This window comes from Pelophylax lessonae (genome assembly GCF_965119305.1).
Source record: "Pelophylax lessonae genome assembly, chromosome: 9".
Lineage (NCBI taxonomy): Eukaryota > Metazoa > Chordata > Amphibia > Anura > Ranidae > Pelophylax > Pelophylax lessonae.
In genome coordinates this window covers 61,973,760-61,998,126 of record NC_138776.1, presented here as the reverse complement: position 1 = coordinate 61,998,126, position 24,367 = coordinate 61,973,760, and the positions used below count along the sequence as shown (strand labels likewise).

The 24,367-nt window shown below is 46.1% G+C and overlaps 1 protein-coding gene across 2 annotated transcripts in view; it reads right to left on the bottom strand.

Moving 5' to 3' along the window:
* EDRF1 (erythroid differentiation regulatory factor 1) overlaps positions 1–24,367 on the bottom strand; it is a 146,943-nt gene that overhangs the window by 29,133 nt on the left and 93,443 nt on the right. For both annotated transcript variants that reach the window (XM_082269364.1, XM_082269365.1), the window contains exon 22: positions 19,248–19,363. In XM_082269364.1, the coding sequence (XP_082125490.1) occupies positions 19,248–19,363 (116 nt within the window). The remainder of the gene's footprint in view (positions 1–19,247; positions 19,364–24,367) is intronic.

The window sequence follows — 24,367 nt, the reverse complement described above, 5'->3', positions numbered from 1 at the left end:
GCCAGGGGCGTCTAACCATAGCTTCCATATCTTTTCAAAGTTACTGGGGCTGCCTCGGCGTTTGTAAATGTGGTTTTCCATAACTAAGGCCTGACCCACCGCAGCTATCCAAGACGTATGTGTAGGGAGGGTGGGCGATTTGTTGCCATTCACAGCTGCTCCAGCTTTGATAACAGTTACATAGTTAGTTAGGCTGAAAAAAAAAAAAAAAAGACACCAGTCCATCCTATGATGTGTGTGTGTGCATTGTATACCCCTGTATGTTGTGGTCTTTAAGGTGCCCATCTAATAGTTTTTGAAACTATTGATGCTCCCTGCTGATACCACTGGTTGTGGAAGAGAACTCCACATTCTTACTGCTCTGACAATAAAGAACCCTTTACGCAGTTTAAGGTTAAACCGCTTTCCTTCCAATTGTAGTGAGTGGCCCCGTGTCTTATTGAATTCCCTTTCTCTGAAAAGTTTGTTCCCTATGTTAGGGTCAACAGTACTGTATTTGTACATTGATATCATGTCCCCTCTCAAGCGTCTCTTGTCCAGAGAGAATAAGTTCAATGCTTGTAGTCTTTCCTCATAGCGGATGTCCCCCATTCCCCTAATTATCTTTGTTGCCCTTCTCTGGACTCCCTCTAGTTCCAGCACATCCTTTCTGAGGACCGGTGCCCAGAACTGGACAGCATACTCAAGATGTGGCCGGACCAGAGTCTTTTAGAGTGGGAGAATAATCGTTTTATCTCTGGAGTAAATACCATTTTTTATACATGCCAGTTTTCTGTTGGCTTTGCTTGCAGCAGCTTGGCATTGCATGCCTTTGCTAAGCTTGTCGTCTACTAGGACCCCCAGCATGTCCTTTACCATCTTAGATTAACCCAGAGGTTCTCCCCCTAGCGGGTACCTTGTGTTTGTATTTCTGGCACCCAAGTGCATTACCTTACATTTTCAACATTAAACCTCATTTGCCATGTAGTTACCCACCCCATTATTTTGTTCATGTCTTTGTAAGGTTACCACATCCTGCATAGAAGATATTGGCCTGCTTAGCTTAGTATCGTCCGCAAATACTGAGATTGTGCTGGTTATCCCATCCTCAAGGTCGTTTATGAATAAGTTAAACAGGATTGGTCCCAGGACAGATTCTTGGGGGACCCCATTTCTCACACCCGACCAATCTGAGTACTCCCCATTTATCACCACCCTCTGGACTCGGCCCTGGAGCCAGTTTTCAATCCAGGTACTCACCCTACGTCCCCTCAACACGTGGGGTCTAAAGGCCAGAGTTGGGTCTAAAGCTTCCATAAAAAAAGCTGTAGCTCTGAAAGAGTTTTTTTTTTTTTAAAGCACGCATGAAAATGCCATAGCTTGCATCAAGCTGACCTAGATTTCAGAAGTGATGGGTCTTTATAAAGCCCTCATTTCTGAATTTACCAGGCATATATAAAAGCCTGTGGATTCACTGAAAGCTGGCGTGCTGGATGTCTTCTTTGTTTTATCATTCTAAGTGTGTGTGACTGTACATCTGCTCCAGCATGAACAAGCCATAATATTTACTGATGAGGAAGTCACGGCAATGGAGATGCAAAATGAAATACATGGATTCACTCCCAGTGGCAGGGAGGAAAGTGACAATTAAGCTGAGACACAGCAGAGACTGATGAAACGCTGATCAAGAGCAGAGCACCAGCCAGCAGCCGGTAAATGCAGCTGAAGTGCAGACACTCAGGACGTGTTCTGAAAAACTTTTCTAACTGCCTTTGAAATGAGCCACAACATCAAACACAATTGTCCCTGTAATAAGGAAATCAGACACGCTGTCTGGGTCTATCTGCAAATTACCGCTCTGCCTAACAGCCATAAGCAGGTATGAGGCTGACATACAGAATTACCATCCCTTCCATCCAATGCTGGGTTTCAGGTGTTCAAAAAAAACCAATGGAAAATTAAAAATGAAAATGGATGCAACCTATGATTATTACACATGCCATTTTGTCATTTAAAGTATAAATAAAGGCAGAACTTTTTTTTGTTTTGTTTACGGCACTGCATTACTTTAACTGACAATTGTGCAGTTGTGCGATGCTGTACTCAAAACTGATGTCCTTTTTTCCCCCCACAAATAGAGCTTTCGTTTGGTGGTGTTTGATCACCTCTGCGGTTTTTATTTTTTGCACTATAAAAAAAAAAAAAAAAAATTGTATTTTTGTACTCACTGTAAAATCCATTTCTTTTTCGTTCATCAACGGACACCGCACTCCATAAATCATAACTACTGGGTTATACTGCCTCCTCAAGGAGTAGGACTAGGCAGAACAAAAAACACCTGGCTACGCCCATGTGCCGTCCTCAGCTGGTATATAACCCCCCCTCTGCTCTAGGTAATCAGTTTAGTAGTAAGCAGTATTAGAAGTATCAGAACTCCATAGAGGGGTGGGTGCTGTGTCCGTCTATGAACTTAGAGAAATGGATTTTACGGCAAGTACAGAAATCCCCTTTTCTATTTTGTTCATCAACAGACACCGCCCTCCATAAATCATAACTACTGGGACGTCCAAAATCAGAACCAAAAAGGAAAATGAGGGGTGGGGAGAATAACCCAAGGCTAAACATAAAAACCCTAACCAGGACACAGGAGCCTTAACCGGGTCACAGGAGCCCCATCTGAAAAATAAAAGTTTAAAGAAAAACACCCCTCAAGACGGAACAGCCCCTGTTAAACAGCAGCCTGCAAAACTTTGCGGCCAAAAGAAGCATACGCAGATGCCAAAGTACCTACCTTTTGTGAATTTTGTGAAAGTATGCACCGACGACCAAGTGGCCGTCTTGCAAACTTGCGATATTCATGTTTGATGACAGAAGGCTCAAGAAGTACTCAACACCCGAGTAGAATGCGCCGTGACAGGGAAAGGTGGAACCTGACCTTTAATAGAATAGGCCTGAGTTACCGTCTGTCTGATCCATCTGGAGATGGTAGCCGAAGAAGCAGCCAGCCCTTTCCTTGGTCCATCTGTAACCACAAAGAGAATCGGACCTCCAAAAGGACTCAGTAGCTGCCAGATATACCCGAATCGCAAAAACCACATCCAAGGTATGCAAGGCAAATTCCTTGGGATGAGCCAGCTTGGGACACAAGGAAGGCAATACAATGTCCTCATTCAAATGGAAGTCAGAGACAACTTTGGGCAGGAATGATGGACAGGGACGAAGAACCACTTTATCCCTATGAACCACCAAATAGGGACTGTGACAGGATTATGCTGCAAATTCCAAAACCCTGCGGGCCAAGGTAATAGCCACCAAGAATGCCACCTTCTGGGATAACGTATGCAAGGGAATCTCCCGAATTTTTTCAAATGGAGGTTTCTGGAGAACCGATAGCACCAAGTTTAAATCTCATGGCAGCAAAGCGGTGGAGCCACATGTCGAACCCCCTGAATGAAGGTACGAACGAATAAGTGCGTGGCTAGGGGTCCTTGAAACAAGATTGCCAAGGCAGACACCTGGCCTTTGATGGTAAAAAAGGAAAACTTCTGCTCAACGCCCAGTTGGATAAAGGCTAGGATCCGAGCCACAGAAAATGATAGAAGATGAGCGCCAATTCACTTACACCAAAAAATGTACGCTTTCCACGTACGATGGTATATCTTGCTGGAAGACTACCTTCCTCGCCTTTATTATAGTAGGGATCACTGATCCAGACAGCCCTCTCCCCTCCAGCTTTCAATAGCTAAGCCGTTAAAACCAGCGACTGTACAGCAGGATGGTAGATCAGCCCTTGGGACAACTGGAGATCCTCGCACACATGATTCCTTGCAGGAACTGCAGAAGAAGCCTGAGCCGAGGAGGATACTGGCCTTACCATGGCCCTTGAACATCTGCGGCGTCTGCCAGAAAAACCTGTGACCTCGTAACGAACCTCAGTATCCTCCTGTGGAGCCGAACCAGCTAAAAGGAGCTGCATGTAGGACTGTGCAAACAAACCTGTCTTGAACCTGTATGCAAGTCAGGAAAGAGAACTGTCTATGTGACAGCAGTTGGTGAATAACGGCCAGTGGTTCCTGAAATATGTCTAGAGGAAGGAGCACACTGGTCAGGATTAAAATCAGACCTAGGTAATTCAATGCCCTGGATAGGGATAGGGGGGACCTTAGGTAGTTTAGACGTCACCCAAACCTTTGCAGGAATTAAAGGTGTACAAGGAGACTCGGGACCTAAAAAACCTGAAATGGACAAAGTTTGCCCCCCTTTCTGGGTAACCCCACAAACATTTCACGGACCTCGTTGACAAAAATAAGTCCACGGGGGTCAGAAACCAGGGAAGATGTTCCCCCACCCCAATATTGGGTGAGGGCAGACCTTCATGGTGAAGGGGTCATGTCTGCAGGGAAGATTTTAAAGATCTTTTTCCCTTCATTCTTCGTCCCGGAAGAACAAAATAATTTTCTATAGGCTGAGGAGGGGGGCCCCCCGTTGGCGACGAGGCTCCTTCCCTTTCCTGGACTGTGGAAGGAATTTACTCTTTGCCGCCCCCCATGATACCCTTAATGATGTCTTCCAGTGTAGCCCCAAAAAGGAGATTGGTTTGAAAGGGAAGATCAACGAGAGCTTTCATAAAGGCTTGGTCTGCGGACCAATTCTTAAGACCCAGCACGTGCTTAGTCACCACTGCTGAAACAAAGTTTGGACAGCACAGGAGCTGTATCCAAAGCTGCATCACAAATAAACTGCAGCCCATGGACCAACTGGTCCGCAAAATCAGCATAAGCAGCAGGAACCTGCTCATTCCCTAGACCCTTGCACAAAAGCTTGGCCCACTCAGTTAGGGTCTGAGTCACCAGGGCTGAGGTAAAGACTGGCCGCAGTGCCGAACCAGCCATAGTAAACATTCCACATGCCCCAGGATCGGCTTTCCCGTCAGTCGGGTCCTTAAAAGGACCGGGATTCCTCCACTGGGATCATGGTTGCTTTATTCAACCTGGAAAAAGGAGGGTCCACCACTTTTTTAAAAGGGACTCCTCAAAAGGGTAACATACAGCAAAACGTCTGGGGACCAAAAAGGGTCATTTTGGTTGTTCCCATTCCTTACAGAAAAACCTGTCATAATAAGGCACATAAGGAAACGCCTTTGGAGTGCGAGGTGACTTATGTATACCAAACAACATAGCAACGCCCATGGCTACATCAGCCGCATCCTCCATTTTTAAAGTCTCACGCACTGCAATGATAAGTGTGTCTACCAGCGCTTTTTCATTCGCTACTGCGACCATGGAGGAATCATGCTCACTATCGGATGGATCTGGGGGTGTGATATTAAGCCCCCCCTGGAAGGGCCGCATCCACTGCGGCATCCGGCTCAGAATCAGATGAGACAGACTGAGCGGGGGATGCTTCTTCCTGGGCCTTTATCCACATGCCACTTCCACCTGGGACACTAAGGACTGCAGGACCGCAGCCAGTGCAACCATGGGAAGCTGGGGTTCCGAGGGACCCGCTACCTCCAAGAGGGAGATGTGACCCTGAGGCTCTAAAAGGAAAGGAAGACCTTGTAGTACAAAACGATCTTTTGGCACCACTAAAGGATCCTCCCAAGGCTCAGGGTACCTATCAGCACACAGAGAGAGAGAGAGAGAGAGAGAGAGAGAGAGAGATAATAACAGGGATCCCCAAGGACCCTACTGACCGGAGGAATACCTAGAATTCAGACCTAGCAACACTATGGATGCCATCCCTTTTCATATGTCCTGGGCACAGGAAGAGGAAGCTGAGGAGAATGAGGAAGCTGAGGAGAATGAGGAAGCTGAGGAGAATGAGGAAGCTGAGGAGAATGAGGAAGCTGAGGAGAATGAGGAAACTTATCGTAAAATCCATTTCTCTGATGTTCATTGACTGACATAGCTCCTGATCGTCTTAATCATTGGGTTATACTGTCCCCTACAGGTGTAGGACACAAGGCAGAAAAAAAGTCTGACTACGCCTATAGGCAGTCCCAGGGGGTATACTCTGGCTCTCCCAGTGTCCAGAGCCCCTTAGCAGAATTTTTGTCAAGGACGCCTGCCAAGCCAGACAGGCTGGCATCCGTGGTTACCACTGTCCAATACAAGGGGAGGAAGGATTTGACCAGCTGAAGCATGAAGCCACCATTTCAGGGACTCTTTCGATTCCCGGCTCAGCCGGATCTGATTGTCCAGAGACTGCGGATTCTTGTCCCATTAGGCCAGAATCCCCCTTGCAGGAACCTCCCATAGAACTGTGCAAATGGAACTGCCTTGAAGGTAGACACCATCAGGCCCAGCACCCACATGCAAGTCTGGAGGGATGACCATCTGCTGGACAGCAGCAGACGAGTGGCAGCCTGCAGTTTCTGGAGTTTGTCCAGACACAGACCCAGATAGTCCAGCTTTGTGGATGGAACCAGAGAAGACTTCTGAAAATTCAAAATCTAGCCAACCTCTCCTAAGCCCATATGGTGATTTCAAGGTTTTCCACCAGAGCAGTAGGAGACTCCGCTCGCAGGACGACGACGTTCAAGTAGCCTAGTACTGTGATTGGCATAGCAATGCTAGTAGCGGGGCAACACTTTCGTGAAGACCCTAGGAGCAGGGCGAGACCAAAGGGTAAGGCCACAAACACGGCAAAGTGGAGGAAGCGATGGAGACCAACACATATTGGAATGTGAAGGTAAGCGTCCTTGATGTCGATGGAGGCAAGAAAATCCCCATGATGCAGGGAAGCCACCACCGTGCGAATGGACTCCATTCTGAACTTCTGCACCCACACAAAGCAGTTCAGCGCTTTGAGGTCCAGAAATGGACACACCTTGCCTTCCTTCCTGGGGACTGTAAACAGGTTTAAGTAAACCCCTGAAAACGTTCCGAAGTCTGAACCAGGACCATCACCCTTTAAAGTAAGAGGTCTTGCACCGCCCAAAAAGAGCCTATAAGCGGCCTGAGGACATTCGCACATTGGAAGGAAGAACCTTACCGGAGGGTAAGAATGAAACTCTATCTTGTAGCCAGACCGAATGACCTTGTGGACCCACTAGTTCTTGTACCAGGGGAGTCCACAGGTCCAGCAACTAGCGAAGCTGTCCCCCCAGTGGCATACCAATGGGAGGTGCGGCCCGCCCTGGGTGCCACGCACTGGGGGGGTGTCAGGTCCGTGTCCTGCCCGGCGCCACAACTCCGTGTGAAGGCGGTGGCAGCTCCTTCAGTCCGTGCTGCTAGCAGGGGGGCGGCGGAAAGAAGGTGAGTGCCTGAGCCGCCTCATGTGTGTAACTGGATAGGAGAAGGAGTGGTGGGGTGGCAGCATATAGAGGAACCATAGGCGTAGCCAGACTTTTATTTTCTGCCTAGTGTCCTACTCCTGTAGGGGGCAGTGTAACCCTATAATTAAGATGTTCAGGAGCTGTGTCCATTAATGAATGAAAGAGAAACAATATTTTTTACTTTCTGATATAGAACACATCCAATCAAAAAATGTAAAAAAAAAAAAAAAAAATTTCTTCATCAATTTAGGCCAATATGTTTCCTGATACATGTTTTTGGTACAAAAAAAAAAATCCCAATAAGCATATATTGATTGGTTTGCACAAAAATGATAGCGTCTACAAACTATGGAATAGATTAATGGACTTCATTTTTAAAAAACATTTTTACTAGTAATGGCGGTGATCTGCGATTTTTAGTGGGACTGCGACATTGCGTCATTGTACTGACTGCGTCATTGTACTGACACGGGAAGGGGTTACCATTGGGGTGATCAAAGTTAAATGTGTTCCCTGGGAGTGCTTTACTATGTGGCGTATGGTTTTACTGTAGGAAGCTTTTTTACCAGCAGAGCGGCGATCGGCCCAGTTTACATAGGCAGACCATCGTTCTGCCTCTTTCCGAACAATCGCCGGGTGATTAGACACAGTGGGAGCGGGTCTCCGGAGGTACACGCTCGCACCTCAGACCAGGAAGAAGAAATCATGTACAGGTACACCTCATGGCAAGGAAATCTCTGAGGATCTAAAAAAAAAAAAAGAATTGTTACTCTACATAAAAATGGCCTAGGTTATAAGAAGATTGCCAAGACCCTGAAACTGAGCTTCAGGACAGGTTCCACTCAGAACAGGCCTCGCCATTGTCGACCAAAGAAGTTGAGTGCACGTACTCGGCATCATATCCAGAGGTTTTTTTTTGCGAAAGAGACGTATGAGTGCTGCCAGCATTGCTGCAGAGGTTGAAGGGGTGGGGGGGTCAGCCTGAGGACAGCAAATTTACACTGTTATACAAGCTGTACACTCACTACTTTACATTGTAGCAAAGTGTCATTTCTTCAGTGTTATCACATGAAAAGATATAATAAAATATTTACAAAAATATGAAGGGTGTACTCAATTTTGTGAGATGCTGTATGTACTAGGGGTGGTCCTTAAATGGTTAAGTTAAACAATTATTTTTTTTCCCCCCTTTGAAAACAGTCAAACAATCAAAACAGCTGCTCTAGCATGCACAGGCCATAATGAATGCTGATTGACGAAGTCATGGTGATGGCAGCATGCTATTTTCAGCGCAGGCTTCCTAAAAGGTGGACATCAGTGGGCCATGTGGAAAACAAAAAAGTTGCCAGAGCACAGGAATCAGTAAAAACTCAGTAACACTTTATAAAAATAAATATACAAACTTACATTTAGGTATATTGTGTGCAGCTTAAACATGGAGGGAAGACCAGTGTAGAGATATATACAGGTTCAGCAGAATGGCAATAGTGGCCATGCAAATGGATGGAGCCATACCCGCCAGAGAACACAGAACAGCAGAACACTGAGGGATATCAAGAGGGGGTATGTACAAACACGTTTAAGAGGCCCCACCTCCTTTTTTTTTTTTTTAAGTACAACCAATAAAACCAACCAACCATGCCCCCCCCCCCCCCTCCCTTTGAGTTTTTACTGGATTCCTGTGCTCTTGCTACTTGTTTTTCACAGGTTGCCGGGAATCCTTCCCTGATCTAATGAGCTGAGGAACTTTTTGGACTCATCCCTTTAGCCATCCATCCCTCAATTGTCCTGCCATGACTTTCACCACAGACTGTTGATTTTTCGGATCAACCACCTTGAGCCATTACCACACCAACATCTGTGGAACATTGTCCTTGGGGATTAGTACTTTATTTACATCCCTCCGGTATTTCTTATCCCTTTCCTCTATTGTCATTCCAACTTTAGGCATTAGTGGTTTTAGTCTGGACTCTCTGGGACACTACTGTGAGAACAAGATATTTTATCATTTGAACAGTGTCGTTTGCAGTCTTCAAAGCAAAGCCTGTGATATAGAACCTGGGTGAAAATACAGACCAGTAATTTGAAGATGGGGAGTGAGCATTGCAATCCTATAACAGGAAGTAGCTGAACAAGGATCTTCACGGCAGGATCACTTAATGTGATTTTTAGCCCTCGTTCACATTGAACGCGGGTTTGTAATCGTGGGAGTTCAGCTGAACTTGCGTGAATTCAAACCCACATTTCAGTGCGAGTTTGGGGGCAATGTGAAAGACATCTGTGTAGGTTCATGAACAGATGTCTATTAAAATCGCCCCCCAAATCGCCAAAAATAATGCAGGAGCTACTTTTGGAAATCAGTGCCGTGCCCTGCAAAGTCAGCATCGCACCGATTGGGACAGTGCCGTTGCCGGCAATAGGCTGCGATTTGGCATGTGATTTAACATCTCAAATCACGCCGATGTGAACTGGGGCTTAAGGCCGTTTTAAGACCATCTTATGGCTAAAATAAACCCTCTGGCCCAGGCTTCTCTAACTGACCGCTGGAAAAAAAAAAAAAAAAAAAGTCATTTTTACTTGCCAGTAAAATCAATTTCCTGGAGTACAGTACGGAGCACAGGCTAATTTTTATGGCTGAGTTAAAGTGGTTGTAAACCCCAGTGACGTGACTGGCCAAATCCTCCTAAATACGCTATACCCGTTTATCTGCAGTCTTTTTTTCTCTATATCCATTTAAAGTGCAGAAGTGATAGCAACAAGAAAGGCCTCCTTGTGAGTGCGGTCAAAAAAGAGAATATTCTGAATGTTTCAAAAGGTGGCTTCTGAGGAGCCAAGAGCACAAGATTGGCTAAATTCATCTTCAGAAACATGTTACAGCCATATTTAGGCTAATCACCAGTCCCACTGACCGTGTTCCCCCATGACAGTGGGGTTCCTCTGCCCCGCAGCCGCTGTCGTATTTAAAAATCAGAAATGCACAATCTGTGACTGAATGAAATACAAGTCACAACTGCTACCACAGCAGAGATAGATTTCAATCTGTACTGTACTGCACTATGCTTGCACTGCATGGGTTACCTGAGCGTTTGGTCTAGGGCTAAACACAGAGCTTATACTCACCTGATCCCTCGATCTTCCAGAAAAATGTGCTCACCCCACATCCAGCAGTGGACTGTTCCTAAAATCTTCAGGTCCACAGCCAGTCTATGGGTGTGATGATGTCAGGAACAGTCCACTGCACAAGACCGCTGGGGTGGGAGGCTGAGCAGGGCAGGGGCCAGATCGGAGGATTAGGTGAGTATATCATGGCTCTCCAAACCCCTAGACAAAAACGGGCAAGTCACCCACACAGTGCGGGCACAGCTCAAACTGCATGGGGGGGGGGGGGACTTTTGAAATTATATTAACCATGTAACGCTTATAAAAGATTTTAGAGATTGGGCTTATATATTCTTTTAGACCAGTGGTTCTTAACCTGGGTTCGATCGAACCCTAGGGGTTCGGTGAGTCAGTCTCGAGGGTTCGGCGAAGGTCAAGACACACACCCGACTCATATGATTCGTGATGACACGCCCCGCTCATTGGCTGCAGGTGATCATGCAACATCGCTTGGCCTATCTGTACTGCAGGGAATTTGGCGCGCCCAGTAGTCAAATTGTAACTGTCGTGATGGTACGTCGTGTGATTTTTTTTCTTAATATTAATCCCTTCATACTAACAATGTCGAGCAAAAAAAATGGATTTTTGTAAGAACTTACCGTAAAATCCTTTTCTCTTAAGCTCATTGACAGACGTAGTCTTCTTGATTCTCAAGAGCTGGGTTATGTTGTCTCCGCAGGAGTAGGACTAGGCAGAATGACAAAACGTTCTGGCTCCACCCTAGGGGGCAGTCCCTGAGGGTATATCCTCCCTCTCTCTGCTACAGGGAATCAGTTCTGTTTAAAGCAGTACAGAGAATTTAACCCAACCCAACTCAATGATAGAGGGGCGGGTACTACGTCCTATCAATGAGCTTAAGAGAAAAGGATTTTACGGTAAGTTCTTACAAAAATCCATTTTTCTCTATCGCTCATTGACAGACGTAGTCTTCTTGATTCTCAAGAGCTGGGACATCCAGAAGCAGTGCCACAAATGAGGGGTGGGATTGACAAAATCAAATCCAATCTAGTAGGCCCAACCGGTGCCAAACTAGAAGTTTTAAAGGCTCATTATAAACAAAGAATGAGACTAAAAGAAAAAATTTTCCAACGGAAAAAACCCTCGAGGTAGACCACTGGTCTCCTCAAATTGCGGCCTGCAAAACCTTGCGGCCAAATGAGGCATCAGACGATGCCATTACATCAACTTTATAATGTTTAGAGAAGGTATGCACCGACGACCAGGTAGCCGCCTTGCACACCTGGACCACTGACGCCTGATGGCGAAAGGCCCATGACGCACTAAGTGCCCGAGTGGAGTGCGCCTTAACAGGGAACGGGGGCTCCCGACCCTTAATAGAATAAGCCTGTACTACCGTCTGTCTGATCCATCTGGAAATGGTCGCGGCAGATGCAGGCAACCCCTTTTTGGGTCCATCTGGGATCACAAAAAGTGAATCCGTCTTGCGAAACGAGTCTGTCGTTTTCAAGTATACCCTGATCGCCCGGACCACATCCAAGGAGTGTAACGCAAACTCCCGAGGATGACTGGGCTTAGGACACAGGGAAGGTAATACAATCTCTTCATTCAGATGAAATTCTGAAACCACTTTTGGTAGGAAGGATGGATTCGGACGAAGAACCACCTTATCTCTATGAACCACCAGATATGGTGAACGACAAGATAATGCGGCCAGTTCTGACACCCTGCGTGCAGAAGTAATAGCCACCAAGAAGGCCACCTTCTGGGACAACGTGGGTAGAGGAATCTCCCTAATATCTTCAAAGGGAGGTTTCTGAAGAACCGACAACACTAAATTAAGATCCCAGGGGGGTAACGGCGCGTGCACTGGCGGAGCCAGATGTCGCACCCCCTGGATGAAATTCCGCACCAAGGAATGAGTAGCCAAAGGCTTCTGAAAGAAGATCGCTAATGCTGAGACCTGACCCTTGATAGTACTCAAGGCCAGTTTCTGCTCAACCCCTTGTTGCAGAAAAGCCAATATTCGACTAATCGAATAAGACCGAGGACGGAACCCCAAAGGTTCACACCATGCAATGTAGGACTTCCATGTGCGATGATAAATCTTTCTGGAAGTCGCTTTCCTTGCTTCAACTAGAGTAGGAATAACTGAAGCTGACAAACCTTTGTCCTTCAGCACCTGGGTCTCAATAGCCAGGCCGTTAAAGCCAGCGATCGTAAAGCAGGATGGAAGATCGGTCCCTGAGACAGTAGATCTTCCCTGAGAGGAAGTCTCCATGGGACGTCCGCCACCCGTCTGATCATGTCGGCGTACCAAGCTCGACGAGGCCAGTCCGGAGCTACCAGGATTACTGGGATTCCTTCCTCCTCTACCCTGCGAAGAAGTCTTGGCAGTAACGCGAGAGGAGGGAAGGCATATATTACCTGGTATTGCCCCCACGGGGCGATCAGTGCGTCTGCGGTTTCTGCTAGAGGATCGCGGGAGCGAGCCACGAATCTCTGAACTTTCCTGTTGAATCGTGATGCCAACAGATCCACATCCGGGGTGCCCCACCGTAGGCACAACTGGTGGAAAACGTCTGGATGGAGGGACCATTCCCCCTGATCCAGGGTCTGACGGCTGAGATAATCTGCCTGCCAATTCTCCACCCCCGGAATGAACACCGCAGAGATTGCTGGAACAAATCGTTCCGCCCAGCGAAGAATGCAAGCCACTTCTTTGGCCGCTCGGACACTCTTGGTGCCCCCCTGATGATTGACATAAGCCACGGCCGTGGCATTGTCCGACTGGATCCGAACCGGGCTGCCCTGGAGCTGCTCGGTCCAGTGAATCAGACAAAGTCTGATCGCTCTCAGTTCCAATACATTTATCGGTAATCTGGATTCTTCCGGGGACCAAAGTCCCTGGACAGATAACTGACCGAGAATTCCTCCCCATCCGGATAGACTGGCATCCGTGGTCACTATCGTCCAATATATTGGCAGAAATGACTTTCCCTGGCTGAGCATAGGAGACCGAAGCCACCAAACCAGAGACTCTCTGGTCTGTTTGCTCAATCGGATCTGATTGTCCAGGGATTCCGGATTCCGATTCCATCTGAGAAGAATCTCTTGCTGAAGAATTCGGGTATGGGACTGGGCAAATGGGACTGCTTCGAATGAAGCCACCATCAACCCCAGAACCCTCATGCAAGTCCGAAGGGAAGACCAGCTGTTGGACAGTAACAACTGGACTGCTGATTGAATCTTTCGGAGTTTCCCTAACGGAAGGAAAACTCTTGTCCTGACTGTGTCTAGAATTAGACCCAGATATTCGAGCCTCTGGGTGGGAACCAGAAATGACTTTTGCTGGTTCACCAGCCACCCGAATTCCTGTAAAGAAATCATAGTAATTTCTATGTTTTGTAGCAAGGTCTGAGGAGACTCTGCATGAAGCAGAAGATCGTCTAGGTAACCTAGAATCGATATACCTCTTTGGCGCAGAAGTGCCAACATTGGGGCCAACACCTTTGTGAAGACCCGCGGAGCCGTGGCGAGACCGAAAGGTAACGCCACAAACTGATAGTGGTTCTCCTCTACGGAAAAGCGTAGAAAACGCTGATGTCCTGCGAAAATGGGAATGTGAAGATATGCGTCCTTGATGTCTATGGACGCTAGGACATCCCCTGGATGCAGGAAGGCTGCTACCGTGCGAATGGACTCCATTCTGAATCTTCTTATGTTGACGAAAGAATTGAGCGCTCTTAAGTCCAGAATTGGACGCACTTTGCCCTCTTTCCTGGGTATTGTAAACAGGTTTGAATAAAACCCTTGAAACCGTTCTGTCCAAGGAACGTGGACTACCACTCCTTGTTGTAGTAGATCTGTGACTGCTCTCCGCAGATCTTCTAGACGATCCGGAGATAGTCGGATATTGGAAGGGAAGAATCGCGCCGGTGGGAGAGATCGAAACTCGATCTTGTACCCTGACTTTATGACTTCGCAAACCCATTTGTCCGGGATTCTGGAAAGCCATGGATCCGGGAACCGGCGAAGACGTCCCCCCACCCCAGTTATGGGTGGGGGCGCACCTTCAGGCTTTGGATGGTTTATCTTCAGGTCTGGAGGGGGCGGGCTTTTGCTTGCCCGACCAACGACCCCTGACGCCTCCTGCAGGAGCTTTGGAGGACTTAGTTTTTTCACCCGCTGGACGAAAAAACCTCTTGTGAGCAGAAAAAGAAGGCCCTCGTCTTTGACGAGTTCCTCTACCTTTAAAATTTTGCGGTAAAAAGGTGCTTTTTCCACCGGTGAGATCCTTAATGATCTCATCTAAGTTGGCTCCAAATAGACGCTCTCCTGAAAAGGGGATATTAGCCAATGCTTTTTTGGAACCTTGGTCGGCTAACCAACCTTTTAGCCACAGTGTACGCCTGAGAACCACTGCTGAGACTGATGCTCGCGCCATTAATGGAGTGGCGTCTAACGCCGCATCACATACAAACTGTAACCCCTGTATCATTTGTTCCAACAAATCTGATACCGCCTGAGGGACTTCTTCTAAGTCCCGGCGTAACCACTTGGTCCATTCAGTTACAGCCTGCGAAACCAGACCAATAGCAATTATTGGCCTGAAAGCTGATCCAATCAAGGAAAACATGGTGCGAGACATAGCTTCTATCTTGCGATCCACTGGATCTTTAAAAGACGGAGCGTCTTCTAAAGGAATAACCGTGGCTTTATTCAATCTAGCAATAGGTGAATCCACCACAGGTGGTTCTGTCCATTTCTTAATAAGGGTTAACGCCTGTCAATGCGTTTAGAAATATTAAAAGTGCGTTTTGGCAGACGCCATTCTTCATCGATTGGATTGCCAAAACATTTGGGCAATGGAAAAACCTTTGCTACTTTGATGCGCTTTTTAGTCCCAAAGGGGATCTCAGTTTCAGCTATTTCTGATGGAATACCCTGTAACCTTAAAGTCTCTTGAACAGATACAATGAACGCTTCCTCTCGGGCTATGGCGGATGCCGAAACATCCTCCTCACTGTCTGAAGAGACAGGACCCGAGACACCAATACCAGATGAAGTACCTGCAACTGCAGAAATAGGCTCAGAGTCTGAATCCGAGGTTTCAGATAATAAGGGGTTAGGCGGGGGTCGCTTTCTTGCGCCCTGTCCCTGACAAGCCACTTCCACCCGGGACACAAAAGTTTCCATAATAGCTGACAAAGATTCAATTGTCAATGGGGTGCTGGAGGATCCCGCAGACCCCTCGAGGGGATCCGGAGGAGATACATGAGTGGCAGGGTCCATGTTAATACAGGACACTTTTGCCAGCAAAAACAAAAAAAACTTTTTCTTTTCTTTTTTTTTTTTTTTTGTGTGTCCCCCCCTAGCGCAATAGCGCCCCTCAGAGTACCTGCTTCTCGATCCCAGAGAGAGAGAGAGAGGGACCCCCAAGGCTCACCAACCGATGCAGTGCAGTTTCCAACAAACTGCAGCCAGCGTCTGTCTTACACAGACTGGAAGGAGCTGTTTGCTTTTTCCCGGGCAGAAGGCGTGGCTCCGCCCCCTGTGTACGCCTTCCGGCGTTCCCAGCCCTCCACGAGGAAGCTGGGCTCACAAAACATGGCCGCCCCCATAGAAGAGACATAAGACTCCAAAAACATGGCGGCCGGCGCGACCTGAGGACATATATGCATTCGGTCTACGGCAAAATGGCGGCGGACCGCCGATATCGTCTTCCCAGCACATCTACCTGCACTCTGCTGAGAGGTGACATATGGATCTACAGAGATACACTGCACATAAGGTAGGATTATACCTCCTATGTCTGCTGTAATGTTACAGTCTGCTGGGTAGAGTGTTAGCTCTTGAACCAAGTCCACTTCCCACAAACACATGCTGTATTACAAGGGGGACTTGTAAGTATCAGATATATACTGACCATATATGGAGGGGCCCATAATATATACTGCCTCATAAATGAGGAAAAAAGGGAACGTTTACTCACCATACCGAACCGACAGGCACCCTCTCTTCACAATACCCTCTCCACCGGGGTGGGGGTTTGTGGACGCCTCGACTCTCTGGTCCTGGCGTCCAAGCGAGCTTTTAACTCGCAAAGTCAGTCCCTTTACTGGGACTCCGTCGCGGCCGACTCAGCGCACTGGTCTGCACGCGCTTTTAGGCAGAAACCGGGGTGACCACTGGATCTCAACATCCAGCCCGTCGCCCGGCCCCGCATACTTACTTGAATATGTCGCGGCCGACCAAGCGCAATGCCATGGTTTGCACGCGCTCGTAGGCCGGCTGGGGTGACCACAAGTGTCGCCCAGTCCGGCATTTTTGCTTGAAGATCTCACAGGAAAAAAACACTGGAGAAAACTACCTAAAAAATGTCTTTTTCTTAAAGAAAAAAAGTCTTGCCAGGACCAAAAGATCCCAGCAAGGAACTTAGGTCCTTACTCCTGACTAGACAGAAAAAAACTGATTCCCTGTAGCAGAGAGAGGGAGGATATACCCTCAGGGACTGCCCCCTAGGGTGGAGCCAGAACGTTTTGTCATTCTGCCTAGTCCTACTCCTGCGGAGACAACATAACCCAGCTCTTGAGAATCAAGAAGACTACGTCTGTCAATGAGCGATAGAGAAAAGAAAGTGGTCGGACGAATATGTACAATATGGATTCACATGTATAACGGAACGTGATGGGAGTCAGCGTCCTAACTGCATGATTTGCAATGCCAAGTTGAGCAATTCTAGTCTAGCACCGGCAAAACTAAGAGAACACTTCCTTAAGCTGCATGGAGATGGAAAATACAAGAACACAACGCTCGCTAAATTCAAGGTGAGGCGAGCCAGATTCAAAGAAAAGGCTAGTCTGCCTGTTCTCGGCTTTGTACCCATCAAGAAACCGATCCTCATAGCATCGTACGAAGTTGCTTACCTGATCGCAAAGCAGGGCAAACCACACACCATTGGTGAAACACTCATAAAACCAGCTGTGTTGAAGATGGCGAATATCATGCTGGGAAAAGCAGCGGAAGTTAAGTTATCCCAAATTCATTATTATGTTTTTGTTTTTGTGTGAAATTCATGTTTTAATGGTTTTGTTCTTTAATGGTTTTGTTCATTTTGTGCACCTATGTATAAATATATACCTATGTTTTGAATTTGAAAAAATCATATTTTATTTTTCCAATTAAGAAGGGTAATGAAACTGGTGGGGTTCAGTACCTCCAACAAGGTTAAGAAACACTGTTTTAGACACAGCAACATTACCGCAGGCTTGCAGATAATCAGGAGACAGATAATGTTTATACGCAACAAGACTATAGATCTGCCAGGCATATACAATATTCCTGCTCCGATGAAGTTGGCGTAGCTTGCCAACGAAACGTGTCAGCATCACGTCACCAGCACTGACGTGACCTCGGGTTATGACTGGCCAACATACACCATATAGCTGAAAGCCGTTGTCCAAGCGGGAGGTGGTTACTGGATGGAAGAGAGACGGCGGTAGCATCAGCACAACACGGCTTTTGGGGACAAGCAACAGCGTGGCATTTAGCGACGGTCTATAGGGGTGAGTGGTCACCTACATGTCTGCATTACCCTGCTCCACTGAGACCCAATCTGTTCTCTGAACATGTTATCTACTAGGGACTATCGGCTATGTGTACAGTGACTCCCCTTGACCCCATGCTTCTACTGCTGACGAGTGATCTCCTTATATATGCTGAGTATAGCCCACATGCTGCCTAACCTACTACTAACCCTTAGCTTGGTATTTATCATATAACTGAGAACTGCTATCCATGAGCGGATGGATGGATGACTGATGGACACATAATCTGCTCCAAATCCTTACCTTGTGGCTTCAGTATCATTATTATTACCTATGAACTGCCTGTCATCCGCAATTCTGGGATCCCTATCCATGAGCGGATGGATGGATGATCAATGGATACTTAATTTGATTATTATCTACACGTTGTAACTGAAGTGCCGCCTCTGTCACAATCTTTGGACTACTTGTCATCCACTACTTTGGTTAGCTGTTAAATTATATTAACTGCTCAGATATTGCTGCAGAGGGGGACTTCCCCACCTCCCAGTGACTGCATGGCTACCTTGTTCTACCTACATCTACATAATCCAAGACTGTTCATATGGTTTATCCAGATTCAAATTGGATGATATTGTGGTGATTGGTGTATGTATGGACTCGGGTAAAGTATGAGCAGCTGCTGGTCTTTCCCTTATCCCTATTAGACAAAGTTGTCTCTTTTTTAACTTTCCTGGTTCACTCTGACATGCTGTGGTTGTGTCTTTTATTATTCAATCAAGGTTTTCAATAAAGGTCTGTTTTAAATGCTTTGTGTGTCCGCTATCAACCCACTATTTCTTGTGTACACCATTACTGTGGTGCTGCACATACCATTTTTATATATTTATATATATATATATATATACATACATACATACATACATATACATACACACATATGCATACACATACACACATACACATACAATATTCCTGCCTGTGATAAACCACATCAAATCTAGAGCTATTAATCAAGTAGTTAAACTACCACCTGGATTAGCAGGCTGCAAAGAGGCATCCCTGTTTATACAGAGCTCCAGCAGATGGCTATTAGGACAGACAAGCTTGCTGGCTTCCCAGAACTAAGAACAAAGAGTGGTGTGTTGTAAAGAGCTCTGGAAACATGGCACAAGTACCGCCACTAGCTACTGTAAAAGGTTGCCTGTTCAGAGGACAGACAAGGGACACTCATGTGACTCACAATGAGATGTAGACAGAAAGTCTGTGTCAGCACATTTTAGGCCTGTGTTCACACTTACAGCTTGGCAAACTTCTCTTACCTGATCACTTTCACACTCCAGCTCTTTCTGAAGAACGACAAAAGCACATTGCGTATTCATCATAATTTCAAGAGCTCCACACAGGCTCTTCACTTTACCCGCAGTGCTGTTCTGGCCTGGAATCAAGACAACACATGCAGTAAAGTCATCTGATGCCAATATAAGGGAGACTATGAGACAGCTCAGAAACCTGATAAAGCTAAGAAAGGATTTAAAAAACCCCATCTACACCTCTGTGCATAACGAGGACAGTGTCATGTACTATTGTAAAGAAAAAAAAAAGTGTTACGTCTCTGATTAAAATACATTTTATACGAAAACTCCAACCAAAAAAAAAAAAGAAATTCATAAAGGAAACAAATACAGGAACTGTTCTATCAAAGGATTTGTAAAGTAACAGGGTTGACAATGACAATCCTCACATGCCTTATTGGTAACAATTTAAAGTAATAACCTATACTTAATTTTGTGGCCGTACCAGGACAGCATGTGCAAACATTTATCCCAAACCAGGGACCTACACTACTTCTACCATTCCGCAGTATCATCTGCAAACATGGTAGAGTGTGTAGACAGATTGGAGCCCAGCCATCGTGATCAAATTTTTTACATTTTGGGGGGGGGCATTTCCTATTTTTATATGTCAGTTCCTACCTCTGTAAATTGGGACCATTGGGTATTTGTTGGTGGGGAGTTTGATATCCATTTCTGCAATATGAGTTTACAGGTTATATACACAGATCGCACCCACATTACATGCATTTCAGGTGGGAGAAAACCATCCCAACACCCAACCCGAAAGGCTAACTCCACCTTTCTTACAATGTTGCAGCTATATTTAGGTTATAACATACAACATCATGCCAAGGCATGGCTTTACTAGCACATACAGATCATTCATTCACAGATATCTGTGAATGAATAAACTACAAGTCCTGTCTGCACTGCAGCAGAGGGACTTGTAGTTATCAATGGAACACAAGTGATGTGATCACATTTCCTGCAGACCCTATAACCAGAGGTCTGTACCTTGGTACCTTGGTACAGACCAGCGGCTGCAAAAAATCTGCCTGTGCATTGCACCCGCGATGCTTTGCGTAGTCTTTCCCTGCTAATTCAGGTACTTTTCAGCTGGGTATAAAAATGCATCTAAAGGGTTTTTATTTTTCACTTTAAATGTTTTTTTTTATACAAAAGGAATTTCATCTATTTATCATGGAATCTGTACACAGAAAAACATCTTAAATGTATGGCCAAAGCTTTTTTGGCCCTACTTCTTTGGATCACAGGAGTGCAGTTCGTTCTGCACTCCTGTGACCCATTTTCAGCCTACAGCGGGCTAAGGGCCCAATGCATCCAAACGCAGTTGGATACATTTTGAACGGCACTCTAACTGCATAGAAAGCCCAAAATCAAGGTAATCCTATGGGAACTGTTCACATCATTGCAGTGCAGCTCAACGCAGTTAAGTAGAACATGGTGCATTTTTCTGCACCACAAATGCAGGGAACGCGCTTCAAACTAACTGCACTGTACCCCTTTAAAGCCAAGCCGAAAAAATGAATAGAAAAATGCACTGCAAACGCAGCGCAAAACACATACATGCATGGGTCAATCAAGTTTCAAATGCATGTAAACATACAAAGACTCACAGTTATGTGAAGTTTCTGGTGTGAATGGGCCCTAAAGCCTGCTGTCGACTGACATAACTCAGCCATTCCAAGCTCAATAAAGATCCCGACCATATGGTTGGGATCCACACAGAAGCCTGGAGTGGCAGCTGGCTTACCCTCTCAGCAATCTGCTGAGAGCCTGAGCCAGTCCCTCCTGCCCCCACCACCCCCTCCACAGCCCAGCACTCCAGTGAGTGCTGGAGGGGAGAGCAGAAAGCCGCTGACAGTCACAGCTCTCTGCTCAGAGTGGAGGGGAGAAATGAGCAATGTGTTTGATCGCTCAGTTCTCACAACAGAGCTAGCAGGGGGATCAATGCAGAATATACATAAGCAAGTATAAATATTTGTTTTTTCAAAATGCCAAACTTCTCTTTTAAAGAGGATCTTCAGGCTTAAAATAAACTTTTATTCTCTATTACTCTATTCTCGCCTTGGGGAGAACATGTCCCTGTACTGCAGCCTCTTATGATATCCCTGCCCCATATCCCAGGGGGCTTTAGTAGCAGGGACATACATCAGCTGGAAGGCAGACCTGGCAGTGTATCACCAGGGGCCAGCTGCAAGAACATGGAAGAGACAGTCGGCTCCCATTTCATATGACCTGTTATATTGGTTGTGGCACCACTCAAAGTAGAATTGAAAGCATATGCCTGTGTCCCAGAGCATGGGGTGAAGGTTTGTCCTCATACTAATCCAGAGGGCTAGAAAAAGTAAAGAAGAAAGGATCGCAGCTACGCCCAACCAGCCCAGGTGAAGCCTCAGCCTACATGTCTCCACCAAACCACAACACTGATGCATTTCGCCCGCCCACCAGGGCTTAGTCAGCCTATGACTGTCAGTGGTCGAGGCGAAATGCATTAGGGTGTCTGGTTTGGTGAAGACGTGTAGGCAGAAGCTGCTCCTTATAGTTTATTTATCTGGGCCTTTCGGTAGTAGCCGAGATCATTTCCTCTTTACACTTTCCTATGTTTAGTCTTTCTAAAAATGCAATGGAACAATCATAGTTGATCTTCCTGAAATCCAGTGAGCCAACTTCGAGTAGTGAACTGAAAACATTGCCTCTACTGAAGTAAAATTCCAAGCAGTGTTGTCAGCGAGTGTATTCCGGCTGGACTACAGACCACCCCTTCACTTAAGTAATGGAGATGAGAAGGAAGGGGAGGTGTTCTGTAGTTCTAACACTTCCTATGCCAGGCAGACAACGATGCGCTTTCACAATTACTGTACAGTACAGTAAGCGAGTTCTTTCACCATAGGACAGAAACAATGTTACTGGCAGAATCACTATTTAAAAAAATAAAGAGGAGAAGCCTAAAAAAAGCAAAGACTATTGTAGCCACCACATCTAAGGACCTTTATATAAGCTGCAATATCATATTTTTGTTGTTAGGTTTGAATAAACTTTAAAAAGAGGATGCAGGGGGGGAAAGATCTAGCTAAAGCATGTCAAATACATCAAATATATCTGATGCAAAGCAGCTTATATGTTGGATCAATGCATCTCCTTGCTGTTCTAACAAACTCTGTATTTGCTGCTTAAGCCTCCAGCCTTTTCCAAGTGTCTGTCCTGCCACTTAACGCAGTGTTGGTGCTCAAAGCCCAGTCTGAAATGAGGAAACGTCACCAATTCAGAGGATTTACATAGCTCTGCAACTACTGACACTGCTTGGCAGCAGTAAGTGTGAACAAGGGCGGGCAGAAAAAGAAAATCCCTCTACTTTCCCAGCACAGCAATTTTTCAGTTGAATTAATCGGATTTGCAGATTTGGGGTAATTTTAGCCTGCAGGTTTATAATAGATTGGATAGGAGTCATCCATGTGGAGGCACTTTTATCATAATGAGCATCTTTGTTTGTATGTACCACACATGCTGCCTGTACATCTGTTCTTATAATACCCTCTGGCAGGACACCCGCTGCACATGTTATCTGCATTGTGCTAGCCGAGCAAACTCAAAGCTACAGAAGGGATTGTACGAACCTGTGAACAATCCATCAGAATGTCGCAGAATAGGCAAATAGGACTATTCATAAACACAATGTATAGCTCGTGGCACCTCACGGTTTAGAACAGATCATATCCTGTTCATGAATTATTCCTGCAGTGACTGTTGTATCAACACTGATTTTTCCCTTGGCAGGGAATCCAGGACTCGTCATTTTCTACAAACAAATAAATAGTAAAAAATGGTGGTCCTAGCAAATAGTTAAAGAGGCATCAAAGAGAAGCACCCAAGAGTAGACTTTGGTAAAAATTTAAACATTTCATTTTATCATATTGTGCAGGTTTACCGTATATACTCGAGTATAAGCTGAGTTTTTCAGCACATTTTTTTGTGCTGAAAACTTCCCCCTCGGCTTATACTCAAGTCAAAAAAAAAAAAAAAAAGTTCCTGGCCGCTCCGACGTGTTTAAGATTTAAAAATGGCGCTGCCCGGTGTATACATGTCACCGCGCATGCGCCGCCACCGCTCGGGACTGGCCGGGAATAGCCGAACGTAAACCAGCTTTCCCGAGCGACGTGCCGGCGCCATTTTTAAAATGAAGGCGTCTCTGGAACAGGTAAGTGAAACACAGCAGCACTAGTATGCCCGCAACCCCGCATCCTCTTGTACCATGCTTGCCACCCTGCATTCTCCTGTACCATGCCAGCCACCCTGCATTCTCCTGTACCATGCCAGCCACCCTGCATTCTCCTGTACCATGCCAGCCACCCTGCATTCTCCTGTACCATGCCAGCCACCCTGCATTCTCCTGTACCATGCCAGCCACCCTGCATTCTCCTGTACCATGCCAGCCACCCTGCATTCTCCTGTACCATGCCAGCCACCCTGCATTCTCCTGTACCATGCCTGCCACCCTGCATTCTCCTGTACCATGCCTGCCACCCTGCATTCTCCTGTACCATGCCTGCCACCCTGCATTCTCCTGTACAATGCCCGCCACCCTGCATTCTCACCCTAGGCTTATACTCGAATCAATCATTTTTCCCATCTTTTTGTGGTAAAAGTAGGGGCCTCGGCTTATACTCGAGTATATACGGTATTTATGAAAGACCAGCTTTAATTGGAGGATGACTCCAATTATATTGTAATAATAATTATTATTATAATAATTATATTGCATATGAGCTAAAAGGGCCATTTTCAGTGAAATCCGAATGTTAATATGATCAGTAGATCCAAAGATAAGTTAAAGTGGAACTTCACTCTCCAAATCAACATCATTTTTAATACTTATGCTGCCAGCATTAGTAAACGGGTAAAAACGTGTGTAATATTTACTTGTTTTAAACTTTTTTTTTTTTTTTTTTACAATTCTTCAGCCACTTTCTGGTTTCTTGCCCAGGCAAATGAGGTCATTCACCCCAGGAGTCTTCAGAAGGGAAGGGGAGGAGGAGGAGGAGAGTTTTCTCAGCTAAGCACACCCTCCTACCTGCCTGCTTGGG